General features: G+C 36.5%; 1 protein-coding gene across 4 annotated transcripts; it reads left to right on the forward strand.

The window, feature by feature from the left end:
• Positions 1-6,645: 6,645 nt before the first annotated feature.
• olfm3b (olfactomedin 3b) lies at positions 6,646-15,683 on the forward strand. 4 transcript variants are annotated; one of them, XM_058753379.1, is made up of 8 exons: positions 6,646-6,971; positions 11,137-11,280; positions 11,858-12,013; positions 12,356-12,575; positions 12,705-12,811; positions 13,784-14,269; positions 14,371-14,476; positions 15,628-15,683. In XM_058753379.1, exons 1-7 carry the CDS (start codon positions 6,903-6,905, stop codon positions 14,440-14,442), a joined length of 1,254 nt encoding a protein of 417 aa, XP_058609362.1. In that variant the 5' UTR covers positions 6,646-6,902; the 3' UTR covers positions 14,443-14,476; positions 15,628-15,683. The 4 variants fall into 4 exon arrangements, with proteins under 4 accessions (XP_058609362.1, XP_058609343.1, XP_058609354.1 ...); XM_058753360.1 differs by having other exon boundaries at positions 13,784-14,476; XM_058753371.1 differs by lacking the exon at positions 15,628-15,683 and having other exon boundaries at positions 14,371-15,157.
• Positions 15,684-16,360: the final 677 nt, after the last annotated feature.

Genomic DNA, 16,360 nt, shown 5'->3' on the forward strand with positions numbered 1-16,360 from the left:
TTCTCCTTGAGCCAGTGAGATAAATCTATATTAAGCATATGTGCCTAACATACCGAGCAGAACCACAATAAAAATGAATTTGCTGAAAGTTAAAAAGTCTGCTTAATATTTTTTATAAAAGAAACCTGTGTTGTAGAATAGTCACAGCTAAAGGTACTGCAACCCTTTTGGTCTTGACTATATTCACAATCTATTGTCTCTCTTTGGTTACATGGTTATGCCAGGAAATGGAGACAAATAACTGTCTTTATGTGCAAGAGATTGGAATCAACACTGATTCATTCAGTAATGAAACACCACTACTGCGCATTGCTCAAAGACAACAGTTCATTCTACAGTGGCTTCTCTTGAAACTATTTCTGTTAGCGGAGCAAAAAAAGACAAAGTAACTTGCCATATTGTCTAAAATGTCTTTAATTATTTAATAATATTTGTAATCATTTTTCAGGATTTTTTGATTGATAGAAAGTTCAAAAGAACAGAATAAATTTTAAATAGAAATCATTTGTCACATTATAAATGTTTTTACTTTTACTATAACTCAATTGACTGCATTCCTGATAAATAAAAATATTAATAAAATAATAATAATTACTGACCCCAGACTTTTGAGCGGTGGAGTATGCATGGTACAAGGTTTAATGTAATTGTTAATAAAAATGATGCACTTATTAAGCATGTGACAAAGTTGCCACAGACATCCAAAAATAATTTATGAATACAGTACATAACTCAAAAACAATATAGTCAAACAGATTGAGAAAAAGATGGAATGACAGATTTAAAGGAGGAGAAAGGAGCAAATGATGAGCAACTACACGACAAAAATGTTTTATTTGTCCGCTGTGAGTCACTGCTCTTATCCAGATCCAGAACTTGTTTAATCATCATTACATTTTCTATTTAGTCATGGCTAATATATTTTACAGTTAGCTCATTTCACAGGACACAAATTTCTGATAGAGGCTTAAATCTTGTTTGTGTTCATCATGCCCATTAATTCTTTTAAAAAACCTTGTTTTGTATTCTTTCTTGTAATGCTTTCTTCAGTGTTGGCGGGTTCAACAATACCACATGGATTAAGTTAAATACAGCATACCACACATACAAAGCTTTACTGGGAGAGCGCAGCGATAGTAATATAAAAAAGAAAATGGATCTATTGCCAAATGTTCCACGAGCAGAAAGTCCATTATCTTTGGCTTCCCTGCCGCCTCCATGTTTGATGTGCCTAAGTGTCCAAAATAAATCAGCAAAGCTTATTTGCCTTTATTGAGACAGCTCCTGTCTGAGTAATGACTGGTGAGCCGATCCAGCTCATGAATAACGTCTCTTCGTAAATGTTCTGTTTGTGTGTGTGTGCATGGGTGTGTTGTGTGCCTGTGTGTGTATGTGTCTGGCATCCCACTCCTGTTGGGAACACCTTTCATTCAGAGCTCTAGCAGGCAGCAGCTGTGGCCAGATGCCAGATACAAACGTGCCCAGAGTTAATGTGTTAGTGTGATTCAGGCAATGCACATTGCAGCCTGCTGGGTCAGTGTCTCAGCGTGTGGCGGCCTCTTTCTCCCTGTTTTTCCCCACTCTTTTATTCACAGTCTCTTTTAATTGAAAATCTTTTTGTGCTTTTCTGAAGCCACAAGAACATGAAGTATAATCATAGGCAACCAGGCCATTAGTGATAACCTGTTGAGGGAAGCAAATGTCCTGCGCTTGCACCTGTGCAACCTCAGCACTGCTCTTGGAATCAAACAGGTGTCAGAGAAGAGACCATTTATTCATTACACTATGAAACACCATCAGACTTTTATCTTCCACAATACTGGGATGAAAGTCCCTTTCTTCTTAAAAAGAAAACATGCCCTGAAGACTCTCGGTAAAACAACTTAAATTACGACCTTAGACTGAAAATTCACTTAAGGCGTCAAATAAATGCAAAGATATACTTCGGTTTTTACACAGACGCCAGGGTGTGCATACAGTGCATCATTAGCATAAAATACGCATACTGTAGGCAGATTTTTCACTGTACGTTCAGCTTGCTTCAGTACTGTATGGAAGCCTGTTTCCACCACAGGATAAAAAATCTCATTTGGAAAGTTCAAATCAGATAGAATAAGATCAAATAAAATAATTTTGACTGTTTATCTCACAATTCTGACTTTGTTCTTGCAATTCTCACAATTTTTCACTATTCCAAGTTTACGTCTCACAATTCTGGCTTTTTTTCTCTGAATTATGAAGGAAAAAGGTGATCTCGCAATTCAGTGTGTTTTTTGTTGTATGTGTGTGTGTGTGTTTTATTTCCACCACGGAATTTTCTTCTAAAGATTCTGACTTTTCTTCCCTTTTCTTAAGTTTTAAATATTAATATTTTTCATATCAGTTCACTTCTGAAGGCTTTTATTAAAAAGAAAGAAGAAACAAGAAAATCATACAACCTAGGATGTCTTGAGGATGAGTAAATCATGGGGTAATTTCCATTTCGGGGTGAACTATCCCTTTAATATCTTGCAATTCTGAGTTCAGAATTATCTAAGTTATATCACAGTTCTAACTTTTTCTCAAAATTGTCAAAATTATGAGATACAAAAATTTTTGGTGGAAACAAGCTTCAATACACAAGTTTTTGGGCACTAAACACTTTGACCACCAAGTGTTATAACACTAGGCCATAGTTTTACAGACAAAAAAAAACTGAGAAGACGGCATGACAACAAATTACTTGAGACGGCAACAACAATAGACAACTTCTTTGGCATGCACTTGTGTGAGAGGGTTAAGAGATAGCACAAATCTGGTTTAAATGAGTAGAAAGGCAAATATTGCATCGGAAAAGAATGAAACGTTTTACTGTGCACGTGTCAAGTGCCTGTGGATTCGCCATATTGACCAAAAGAAAGCTGCTTTGAAAGTGATTTCTGTGTGAGCTTCTAAGTGCTTTCTAGGACAAGTGACACTTCCGTGTTAACAGCTTGTATTCTTTTGTAAATTCACAATTTCTATTGCTTTTAGTACACGGCTCAATACTTCATTATTAATTGTCAGTCACGCTATCCATTTCCTGATGTCACAGTTATCCATGTGAACACTGATCTGGGTAACTGAAACCACTGTTACTTACATGTCTCTCATCTCACACCGCAAACACAACTGGTGCCATCTATTGTCTCAGTCATTGCCTCCCAGGGCTGAGTTTTAAAGGCGTAGTTCACCCAAAAAAGAAAATTTGCTGAAAATTTAGGCACCATCAGGCTATCCAAGATAGCAGTTAGTTTCATCCGAACAGATTTGGAGAAATGGAGCTTTACATCACTCGCTCACTAATGAAACAGCTGATAAAAACATCACAATAATCCAAAAGCAGTCCACGTGACCCCAGTCCATCAGTAAATGTAAAAGTGAAGTGAAAAGCTGCATGCTTGTATGAAATAAAGACGTTTTTACCTTTAAACCATCTCTTCTGGCTAAAATGTGAGTCCTCTATCCATAATATTGCTTTCTCCAGTCTGAATCAAAAAAGAAATATGTACAGATCAAACACTGTTTACAAGTGAAAACAGATATGTCAGTAGATTTTGATGTTAGAGGACAACAGGGGACGGACTTTTTCACTGGAGGAAGCGTTATTAGATTATAGATGTGATGTATTTGTTTCTTACAAACAGACAGCTTTACACTTCACTAGACGTTAATTGATGGACTGGAGTCGTGTGGATTATTGTGATGTTTTTATCAGATGTTTGGACTCTCATTCTGACGGCACCCATTCACTGCAGATGATTCGGAAGGTACAAATAGCAAGTTTTTTGTACATTGTAGCTTATTAGTGAACGCTTCAAGACAGGCCGAATATTTAATTTCAAGATCCATATTTTATGTTTTTATAAATTTATTTGATGAGTAACAGTCAACCGTACCTTATGCAAAACAAAACTCTCTCTGACAAAGTTTATTTAGCAATAATGACTGGCTGACTGTACATTTTTTTTCTAGTTCACATTTCATTCTTTCTTTCTTCTATCCAAGTGTTGAAAATCTGCCTGTATGTACAGTATATGCATAGAATAATGAGAAAGATAACTGCTCATTAGGGCATGGTTATTGATTTATTTATTTTTTTCTCTCTCTCTCTTTCTCTACTCGTTGACACATGTTGGCTTGCGGTCTGAAGACAGTCTCTGAGATGTCTGTCTGCAGCTGCTTTGAGCTTTGATACATAGCTAGATTGATGTGTGCTCGGGGGGGTGGGCACCTCCTGGAAAGACCAAGGTGACTTCTGCAGCTTCTGCAATAAAGGAGAGCAGGTTTTTAAAGTATACTCATATGTCCTTGTCTATACAAGAATAAACATTTAAAGGGACTTTGATATGTATTATTGCTGCACTTGGGTAAAATTTGCCATTACACGCCACTAAGTTAATTAAACCAAACATCAAATGGATACCTAACATGGCTAACTATGAACACAGAGATGCCCTGCTTATCCCCACATTTGTTTCTGGCCCCAGCTGGTGCCGTCAGGTTTCAGTGAAGCATTACTGGATTAAAATGACTGCTTGCATCATTCAAAGCCAACTTATTTTTGATTGTTCAGTAATGTCTCTAAATGAGTGTAATTTCACTGACATTGACTGTAAACTGGTATGACACTAAAGTAAAAAAAAAAAAAAAAAAGGTTTTCTCTTTTGATAAAGGAGCAGATAAACAAAATACAAAAGCGTACCTCTAAAAAAAGGACAGACTAACCTCACATGTTGCCAAGCAACTAATTGAGGATGTGAGCAGAGGAACAGTGAAGTTTATGCTCCAACTTCTGTTTTAACATATACAGGTCTGTAGATGATATGTAGAGATAGCCTGCTTGTTTTCCTGGTTAATAATGTACAGCAATTGTGAGGTGACCTTTTATATTAGGCTATACCTTCAGTTTGCCTTTCCTACTATATGCAGTAGTGCTGTACATTAATACACAATAATATAGAAATTTGGATTTTTAAGTATTCTAGACTTCTTGTTTCTACTGAACATGTTTCTAAATGTTCTATTTGCTCGCACTGCTGCAGCTTTAAATGCTCAAGCTCCCCAAATAAGAATGGGTTTTTGATTGGCTGTCAGTGTAATTTTTTTGAAAGTTATTAATCTGTTCATCTGAATCAGGGGCGTTGCCATACCCTAGCTGCCTGGTCAGGTTAATGCAAAATAATATATTGCAGGATTAACTGTGATATATTACTTTGTGTAACATATAATTTGTAATTGTTTAATAAAATAAGAATAACAGGTAAATTAAAGCGATATGATTGTTCAACAGCGCATGAGCCCATTTACGTTATTTTGCAGCGTTGAGTATTGTAGCCAATCACATTTCTGTTGAAAATATAATGACCAATCCGATGGGTTGTGAGAATCTCTTAAAACGCTGAACAGTTAGCGGAACAAATCATCTCATTAGAACAAAGCAGATAGGGCCTACACAATGTAAATAAAATTTGCTTTGTGAAGTTTAGTCAGATTCATCGATTAGGCGTTTTCACACTCAATGACTTTGCACTGAACTACGCTCGCGGTCTCATTTCATTCACAATTTGAGAAAGATTTTTATTTATTTTTTTTCTTGAGACTTTGTGACCTTTCCTAATATAGCCTACTTCATACTTCAGTACAAAAAAAGTGACAAAAATAGATTTTTAATGTTTTTTTTTTTTTTGAATCCATATAGTTGTAGTGGTTTTTACGTCTTTATAATTTTAAAATAAAAGTGTTAGTTTTACATCCTGAAACTTTTAGTCTTTGAAGGATAAACTAAAATGTATCGGTTTTGGTCATCACATTGAAAATAGGATAATATTCAGTCTTTTGAGCTTAAAGTGTTGGGAAAATTTGTGGCTGTACTGGAAATTCTGTGAAAAGTAGCTATAGTACTTTAAAGTGGTCTATTCCCATTTGCTTTGTAATAATCAAAGCTATACGTGATTCATCTTTGGACGCACCACACACACACACACACACACACACACACTTGTCAAGTCAAAGGAATTTGATGACGTCGTTTGAGTTCGCCTTGGCTTTTGGTGAGTAGAAGCCACTGAACCAAATCGTGTGGGGTGGACTTCCGCATTCTCATAGATAGTTATTATCCTAATAATCGTTCTTAGTGTGAACCTTTACAATTCTGAGTCACTTAATGGACCACATGATAGGCCTATTAGTTATTTGTTACTGGATGAAGCAGAACGTGTTATAGCCTACTCGTGAGACTTAAAATCCTTGTAAGTTACTGAATGGTTGTTCACATAACAATGTGGAACAAAAGATAGGCTACACATGAAGTGTTTTGCTGAAATCAGTGGTCGGTGGTTTAAAAAAAAAATATGAATGAATGAATGATGTCACCACCTTTTTATCTCATAACACAGGCTATAACTTAGTTATGACCAATTTTATTACATTTAAGTCACGTAAAAAAAAAAAAAAGTACAATTAAATTCGTATTCACAAAAATATTTTCTTCTAGTCGTATTGTTCAGGAGCCAGAATCGTTCGATTCTTTATGATTTCTATCCCCATAGTGAGCAACGTCTAATGGACATTTAGATTATGTTTAATCTTTACTCCTTACATTGTACAGATGTAAAAGTCGTGATTTTATCTCTTTAAGTTACTTTGGTTCGGGTAATGAATGAGTAACCCCGCACAGAAATGCTCTAATGATGTAATATCCGCTGAGAGTCTCCACACATCTCTCAAACTTTTCTGCGCCCGGAGCGACGATGACAGCGCACGCACTTTCCGCGTCTCTATCGAGGGTCTCCGATCCCAAGATACTGACGAGAAGCTCGATCTGAAACATCGGAGAGTGAAGCAGGTTGTAAGAGAGACGTAGGAGGGAGACTGGAGGCAGAATGCGGGCGCTGTTCGTGGTGCTGAAACCGCTGTGTTTTCTCGCTTTGCTTGGCTACTGCCCTTCCGCGGTGAGTGCTGCGCACCTTCCTGACTTTACATTGACACAAACTTGACATGTCCGAGTCCCGCTCCTACTACACCACTGAGTCATAGGAACAGGAACGGGATATTTGCAAAGTGATAAACAAAAGCTATGTATTTAGTAAGGTCTACTTATGCGAAAATATCCTTTTAATGGCAATCTCAGAGAGAAAGAGAAAAGAAAACCCAATAAAATCTAAGCTGGGTTAAAATCCGAATAGATGTGGGATACTTTAAAAATGTGATTCAAAAGCGGAAAAGTCTCATTTTCTATAACTTTCCTCTATGATTGCAGCACAAATGGTCACAAATAATATTCTTAGACCTTTTTATTTCTGTTACAGCGAGTGTGCTATTGTACATTAAATCATTCAGCAAGCATTCTCTCTTATTTCTGCTGTTGTTATAAAGGTTGTAAACATCCGCCTGTATTGAGAATTTGCTTTGAATGGGTTTATTTCACCTTCGATTTTGGTAACATTTTAAATAAAGTGTCTAGTGTTTAGTTAGATGCTATACATTTGCGTTAAAATATAAAGCATGCCATACAGTGTATTGTGTACATGTTGTTCTTTGTGTTGAAATTATCAAGAGATTTGCATTTTTTCCACTCTGTTACAACTATAATACTAGAATATATTATAGTTTACAATGTAAAACAAATTAAGATGGATGTTTACTACAGTAAGTAGTACAAGAATAACCTATAACTGCAGTAATCACATGCAGTACTGTATGTACACAATACATTTGAACTTAATTTTAGTCTACTTTAAAGTATTATTAGACTAATATAGTAGTAATGTATTTTGTTAAATTTAGAGTTCATTAGTAATCTACAGTATATGGTAATGCTAAAATGTTTAAATTAGCAAATGTTTTTTTCTTCCTCAGTGTTCTGAGTCTATTCTCAGCACTACTATTAATCTGTACACAATCTCTAATGGGTCTATTTTAGCACTGGGTCAAGATCAGATCTGCATCGTTGAGGCACAGCCAATAATTTGTCATGTGACACCCAAATAACTGCATGAATTTCATGCAATTCATGACCGGAAATAAAAGAAATCCGTAGAATCAGTGAAAATGTCATGAGGATCTCTCATCCAGTCTTAATAAACCCAGCTGCAGGACTTGTTTGAGGAGCAGAATCCCTCTGCTCATATTTCATAATGGCAGTGAACTAGCAGGAAGTACCCATCCAACTTGGATATGTTGCAATTTGCTGAAATTGCAGTTAGTTGTTAGTTGCAGCAGCATCAGGAAGTGTGCCAGAGTGTGTAAAGAACTCTCTTTTTCAGCTCGCCTGTAAAAGGCTAGTCCCCAGAGCCGGCCTTTCAGAGCCCGCTGCGAGAGTGGAAAAAATGAATGTGGGTGTTTACAAAGCGCCTTTATTGTTGCAGACAATCTAGGGAAATTTTGGGGGATGAATGCAGAGAGAGGCTTTATCATGAAGGTGCTGCGACAGGGTGCTATTTGTCGTCAAAACATGCTATTTATGGTCTGCCATGTTTTAGTGGCGTGTGCTTGAATTGCTTTCAGAATTCTGATGAATCAGTGTGAATGGAAATTAATATTCAGTGGAATACACAGTAACTGCATGCTATTTCTGCTGTGATTTTCTTATATGATTTCAAATGTAGCCATAAAGTGTCTTATAGAGTCATAGACAAAAGATTTAAAGGAACAGTTCACCCAAAAATGAAAGTTTGCTGAAAATTGATTTAAGGTCCATCTCAAGATGTAGATGAGTTTGTTTCTTTATCAGAACAGATTTGGAGAAATTTAGCATTACATCACTGGCTCACCAATGGATCCTCTGCAGTGAATGGGTGGCGTCAGAATAGGAGTTCAAACATTGGGCATAAACACATGTGGTGACTTATATGTGACCCTGGACCACAAAACCAAGTGTCTTAAGTGTCTTAAGTGTCAATTTTTCGAAATTGAGATTTATATATCACCTGAAAGCTGAATAAATAAGCTTTCCATTGATGTATGGTTTGTTAGAATAGGGAAATATTTGGCTGAGATACAACTATTTGAAAATCTGGAATCTGAGGGTGCAAAAAAATCAAAATATTGAGAAAATCGCCTTTAAAATTGTCCAACTGAATTCTTCAGGGTCACATATGATAACCAGGGACTCTGTTCACTTCAAGAACTAAGAACTAAGTTTTGTTTACCAGCATCATCATATTTTGTCTTTTTTCAGTTAGGTTCTGCTCTCAAGGCCTATGGAGTTCCCTGGGCATCCCCTATTTCTTCTCATCCAGTGTGGGATTGGATCGCACCACCCTCTGGTCGACCATCTGTTTTGCGAAGTCTCTATCTATTAAATCTATCTGGAATCATGAATTAACAGGTTTTGATTTATCGGTCGACTGGGAGAGGGTGTGGTCTAATCTGATCTTAACTTCTAAAAACTTGGTTCATCATCTTATCCATTTCAAAGTCATCGATAGAGCATACATAACTCCTTACAAGAGGTTTAAAATGAAACTGCAATCGACCTATAACTGTCATATCTGTAACACTGCATCCGCAGGTACTTTTCTCCACATGTTTTGGGAATGTCCAATTGTTGTCAATCTATGGACTTGTGTGAATTCTGTTTTGTCCTTTTTACTACAAATTGTTTACGTGTCTAATCCAGGTTTGTGTCTTCTCAATGACGATTCTAACTTCTGTATTAGTTCATTAAAGAAGAGAATGTTGTTTGCTGGTTTTACAGCTGCAAAGAAGGCAATAATATAAAACTGGTTTACTCCGCACATGTGTGCAAAAACATTTTGGATTCATATCCTCCTTAAAATAGTGACTTGTGAATGTACAACAGCACGAATTATCAAGGCTAAACCTAGTACCATTGATGCATGGCAATGTTTTTCTTCCAGCATTTTGGACTATATAAAGGAATGACCATATACAGTTTCTTTTTAGTTTTTTTGTTTTCTTGTGAAATTCTTGATGGTGTGTCTGTTGCTCCCCCATCCCTGTTGTTTGTTTGAATGGATGTTGTTTTGTTGATTTAAAGTAAATAAAAAGTTGATCATAAAAAAAAGAATAGGAGTTATAGGATCACTGTGATAAACATCACAGTAATCTACAGGTAATTCACACTGGACTCCAGTCCAGTAATTAATGTGTGAAATGAAAATCTGCGTCCATTATCGATCGTTAAGGTGTTTTTTACTTAATCCGTAATCGATAATAATATTTCCTCCGGTGAAAAAGTTCATCTTCTGTTGTACACTCAAATCAAAATCCACCAACATGTTTGTTTAGAACTTGTTTGGACTGTTTTCGTTGGAAACTGTGCTTGTTCTATGCATATTTATCTCCTGATTCAGCTGAGATGACTTTTTCTCTGGAGACATTCATATAATGGACATTTTAATGAGAAGCAACAATTTGAAGTTAAAAATTTCTTATTTTTGATTTGTGTCTTACAAAGACACAGCTTTTCAATTTATATGATGTTAATTGATGGACTCAAGTCTTGTGGATGTTTTTATCAGCTGTTTGAACTCAGATTCTGACGGCACCCATTCACTACAGAGGATTCATTGGTGAGCAAGTGATGTAAGGCTAAATTTCTCCAAATCTTTTCTGATGAAGAAACAAATTCATTTGCATCTGGGATGGCCTGATTTACTCGCTCTAAATTTTCAGCAACATTTTTGGGTTAACTATTTCTTTAAAATCATTTTACCCGGATAGCTGGACATAATAAATGAAAGCCATGCTTGTGGAATCAAAGAAATTTGAAGCAGGCTATTAATTTGAACAAAAACATAGACTCCCCAGATTTACACACAAAACAAATTATATGCATATTTAAAAATGATTTGCATATTTACTCAATCATCTCTCCATATAACAAATGTAATAAGTTATAAACTGAAAAAGTATAATAAAATGAAGCACTGGAAGTGAATAGTGTGCCATGCAAATTTATTGTAGTTCTCACTAAATATCCACATTTCAGTATCACTCTGCTGCTTAAAGCATGCTTGAGGCATGAAAATCAGATTATGTCGCATTATATGTCATTAAAATTCATTGCATTAAGAATGTCATTTAGAATTTTAAATTGTAAACCAAAGACACCAAGATATGCCATGCATGCCTGTGTGTATTTGTGTTCAGACCATCAGACCAAAGGAAGGCTGGCAGGTGTACAGTTCAGCGCAGGATGCCGACGGCCGCTGCATCTGTACGGTGGTGGCACCAGAACAGAATTTGTGCTCCAGAGACGCAAAGAGCAGACAGCTCCGCCAGCTACTGGAGAAGGTGTGTGTGCACATAATGTGTGTCTAAGAACTCTGAAGTCTCTTTATATTGAGATCTGGTTTAGATAACAAAAGCTCTCATTTTAGCAAATTGAAAGCATTATGCTCGACTGTGCGCCATTGTCATCTATTAAGAATGCCACGGGCTTCTCTGCAGCTGATTGTGGAGGAGCATAAAGATGACGGTAATGCAAAAAGGCCTGAAGGGTGTTTTAGGCCCCCTCTTGTTTCTACTTCCTACGCTTTTCTTCTCTGTTACTGTAAAAATTCTGCAATAGTTATCGGCCCATTTGTGTCTTTCTTTGTTTGGTGGATGATAGTGAAGGAAGTAATAGGGTTAACCGATTCATAGTCTCATTTTTGTCCTGTTTTAAATGTGTCAGCTGTAACATCTTTCCGTCTTTGCTTGGGTTGCGTTGAGTGGAATTATGGAAATGCAGAAATCCTTGGAGACATGGTGTCAGGGCTGATTTACACCAGTTGAAAATATAATTTAAATCTATCGCATCTTCCTTTTTGCAGTTCAAAGAATGATTAATGGAGTCTAACTTCATTTCGGCCTATCTTCCTCTCTTCAGATTCAGAACATGTCGCAATCAATCGAAGTGCTGAACCTGAGGACCCAGAGGGACTTCCAGTATGTCATGAAAATGGAGAGCCAGATGAAAGGACTCCGATCAAAGTTCAGACAAATCGAGTCGAACCGAAGAACATTATTGACTAAAAACTTTCAGGTGGGCTACCATTAAAGTCATGCCTCAGAGAAAATCAATGGTCCTTTCTCATACGAACAGAACGGTTTGAAAGAGCCACATTCTTGCCATTACTCTCCAAGAACGAAGAATCAAATCCCACTTAAAAGCTTCTTGACTTTATCCATCACAAACGTTTGAAAAGGCCACACGCAGTTCAGCATTCCTGGAAATCCTGTAAACCTCTAAAGGTCATGTTTTATTTCCAACCCGTAATATAATAAGAGCATCTTGCTGTTTACTGGACCAGCTGTGTCAATTCTGTTAATGTAAGCAAATCTCCTCTCATGTGATTTTTATTTAAATGTCTGTCTGGTTTTGCAGGAGCTGAAGGGGAAGATGAATGAACTGCAGCCGCTGATTCCAGTGCTGGAGCAGTACAAGACTGATGCCACACTTATTTCCCAGTTCAAGGAGGAGATCAAGAACCTGTCTCTGGTGCTGACTGCTATCCAGGAGGAGATAGGAGCGTATGATTATGAGGAGCTCCAGCAAAGGGTCCTCGGCTTGGAGGGAAGACTGAGGAACTGTATGAACAAACTCAGTGAGTTGGACTCAACATGACTTTCGTGGTATTTTCTTGCGTGATATGTTATGTGTTCCTTTAAAGTTCAAGATGTGTTGACATGCTTACATAACAGCTGACATTACTTGTCATTCTTCATTGTGTCAGCCTGTGGTAAGTTGATGAAAATCACGGGACCCATCACTGTAAAGACATCAGGAACGAGGTTTGGAGCTTGGATGACAGACCCTCAGGCTTCACCTAAGAACAACAAGGTAATAATCTATGACTATGCCACTGTGTTTGACCTCTTTTCAGCAGCATTGCTTCCAGGAACTAGTTTTTCCATTATTTGTATCCATAAAAAAAAAAACTTAAATAAAGAGTTCAAAGACATGAACAAAACCAACCAGCTCTGAGAACAATCACAACTTATAAACTTTGATTTGAAGCAAAAGAAGAAAAATTCATAGAAAAAGAGACAAAGATATAAGACTGTAATTTAATATTAATTTAATATTAAAATAAATAAAATTTAATATATAAATATATAAATTTATTTTATATTAATAAAAATAAAATTTAATATAAATAATTGAATCCTTTTTTTGTTTGTTTAAAAATGTATTATTTTATTTTATTCAGCAAGGATACATTAAATTGATCAAAAGTAACAATAAAATCTTTGTTGTTACCAAAATTGTAAATAATGATGTTCTTTTGAACTTTCCATTCTGAGTAAAAAATGTATCATGGTTTCCACAATAAATATTAAGAAGCACAACTGTTTTCAGCATTGATTTAAAAAAAAAAAAAGAGAGCACCAAATCAGCATATTCGACTGATTTCTTAGAGATCATATCATATTGAGGACTGGAGTAATGGATGCAGAAAATTCAGTTTGTCATTGTAGGAATAAATCACATTTTAAAATGTATTAGAATAGTTGTACTATGTTAATATAATTTTTACTGCATAAATGTATATCATTTCTCACTTCAATATGATGGTTTGTGCACTCCATGTTAAACACATTTTTTGACATTTTAAGTTTGATTTTCATGTCACACTGACTAATATCTTCTGCTGAATAATAACTTATGGTGAGGCGTCTTAAAGAGTTTATCTTTAAAAATCAATTTCTGTATGGAGATTTACTTCCTGAGCCCTAAGTTGTGCTCTATAAATGATGCATACAAATACAAGTTTCAAACATTATTTATCACAATTGTAATGTTCTAATGCAGGTCTGGTACATGGACAGCTATACAAACAACAAGATTGTCCGTGAGTACAAATCGGTAAGCGACTTTGTGTCTGGGGTCGAGTCAAGAACCTACAACCTTCCGTTCCACTGGGCGGGAACTAATCATGTGGTCTACAACGGCTCCCTGTACTACAACAAATACCAGAGCAACATCATTGTCAGATACAGTTTTGAAAGTGGCCGGGTTATGACCCAAAGAGCGCTTGAGTCCGCTGGCTTCCACAACGTCTACCCGTACACCTGGGGCGGATTCTCCGACATTGACCTGATGGCCGATGAGCTCGGTTTATGGGCCGTCTATGCCACCAATCAGAATGCAGGGAATATAGTGATCAGCCAGCTGGATCCTCTGACCATCCAGGTGCTGAACTCTTGGAACACAGAATACTCTAAACGGAACGCAGGTGAGTCCTTCATGATCTGCGGCACGCTGTACATCACCAACTCCCACCTGACCGGTGCTAAGGTATACTACTCTTATTCCACCAAAACCTCTACTTATGAGTACATGGACATTCCCATCCATAACCAATACTTTCACATGTCCATGCTGGACTACAACGCCAGGGATCGCACACTTTACGGCTGGAACAATGGCCACCAGGTACTGTTCAATGTCACGCTGTTCCACATTATTAAAACTGACGACGAATCCTGAGGGATCTAACCTGAGGTGAGAGAAAAACTTTGATTCTGCAGTTACACTGATCTGTAATCGCCGTAGTATTGCTGTGATATAATGGGTTTTATACATTTCAATCAAAAGATGAGCTTAGTTTGAGGTTCAGTGCCTCTGGAGATGTCAGTCAGCATTGCACTCCTCCATTTGTAAAACAATCATGATTAAACTCAAACTCGGACTCAGATAAGCTCTATTTAAATGTTGTTTGTGCAACTTCCAGTGCGTAGCAGTGGTGTTCAGCTATAATACTCGATTCTGCAAAGAATGTAACAAACACTTTCAACTAGAAACTTAGAAACATTAAATAAAAAATCCTTATTATGGACATTATATACTGATCTATCAAATTGTTTCTTAGTTTTAGATTGTCGAATGTTTAGAGTAAGAACATATTTCCAGCTCTTTTTATGACTTACATTTAAAGGAATTGTTCACCAAAAAATAAACACTGGTCATTATTTACTGATCCTTTATGGCTTTCTTTTTTCTGTGGAACACCAAAAGATATTTTGAGAACGATATCTACACAATGGAAATCAATGGACTCCAATATTGTTTGGTTCCCAGTATTCTTTAAAATATCTTCTTTAATGTTCCACAGAGAGAAGAAAAACATGCAGATTTGGAACAAAATGAGGGGGAGTAAATGTCGACAGAATCTTCATTTTTGGGTAAACTGGCCCTTTAAAGCTGTCAAATCAAAAATTATTTCACATTGTACAGTGTAATTACAATTAAAAAATGTTACTTTAAGTGTTCATGGTTTGACGTTGTTTCTATGTACTTCAAATATACATACAGCCTGAGAAAATAATTCATTTTAGTATCTCAACTTTCCCACAACAGCAGGCAGCAGTCAAATCTGTGGTGTTTTTTTGTCAGAAGTGCTGTTCGATAATGTTATCTCTATACCTCATATTTCCAGATGTAATTCAACAAAGGCTTTGTTCATGCTTTCTTTTTTCTTCCCAAGGAAATCTGTGGATGAGAGATGAGGGCTTTGTGATTTTGCTTTTGATGTTGATGAGAAATTATCTGAGTTCTCATTGACACCAAAGAGTCGATTCTTCATTTAGTGACAATGATCAGATAAAAAAAAAATAAATAAAAAAAAACTTCTCTTCTGTTTATTACTCATTCAGAATTCCTCTCCCTGATAAAAGACAGTGATGAAGATTCAGAATGTGCAGACAATGACACAGAACAGCTAATTATGCTGTTATTTTCTCATAACATGTGATTCAACCAGTTCTTTGCCAGAGGATGCTCTATCAATATTCATGAACCTGAATCACAAATACCTAAAACAAAGTCATCCATTTTCTCCTTAAAGGAACATTTGCACATCTTGGTACACTTCTCATCTGCTGATGCAGAAACAAGTGACAGCGCAAGTCTGACAAACACAATTTCACTTCAGTCAACACATCTCTGCAGGCCCCTGGTTCACAGGAATATTATTCGGCGGAGTGAGAATAAGTAAGTTTATGTAAGGGATAATGTACAGTCAGCCGGGCATTATCACAAACTAAACCCTGACAGGAAGATCTCAGGATCAGGTCTTGTATCCTTCTACAATCTAGATCCTGTCTGGGTTTCATTTGCTATAACCAACTGACTATATTGTATATTTCCCTGCTTATTACATATAACAAATGAACAAACAACTGAACAAGAAAGATTGGTTTTAGTGTTTATTATACAGTGCTGAGATTGACCAATCATCATATGATGATTAGGGAATGTATGATAATTAGGGAAAATTATACACTTAACAAAATTATAAACGCAACACTTTTGTTTTTGCCCCCATTTTTCATGAGCTGAACTCAAAGATCTAATACTTTTTCTATGTACACAAAAGGCATATTTCTC

This window comes from Onychostoma macrolepis, chromosome 02 (genome assembly GCF_012432095.1).
Source record: "Onychostoma macrolepis isolate SWU-2019 chromosome 02, ASM1243209v1, whole genome shotgun sequence".
Taxonomy (NCBI): domain Eukaryota; kingdom Metazoa; phylum Chordata; class Actinopteri; order Cypriniformes; family Cyprinidae; genus Onychostoma; species Onychostoma macrolepis.

What these genes read in the sequence shown, in the direction of transcription:
- olfm3b (XM_058753360.1), top strand. Translation starts at nt 6,903, where the DNA reads ATGCGGGCGCTGTTCGTGGTGCTGAAACCGCTGTGTTTTCTCGCTTTG. An exon ending in TCCGCCAGCTACTGGAGAAG is followed by an intron (nt 11,281 to 11,857) that starts GTGTGTGTGCAC and finishes TCCTCTCTTCAG; the next exon opens with ATTCAGAACATGTCGCAATC. An exon ending in CTTCACCTAAGAACAACAAG is followed by an intron (nt 12,812 to 13,783) that starts GTAATAATCTAT and finishes GTTCTAATGCAG; the next exon opens with GTCTGGTACATGGACAGCTA.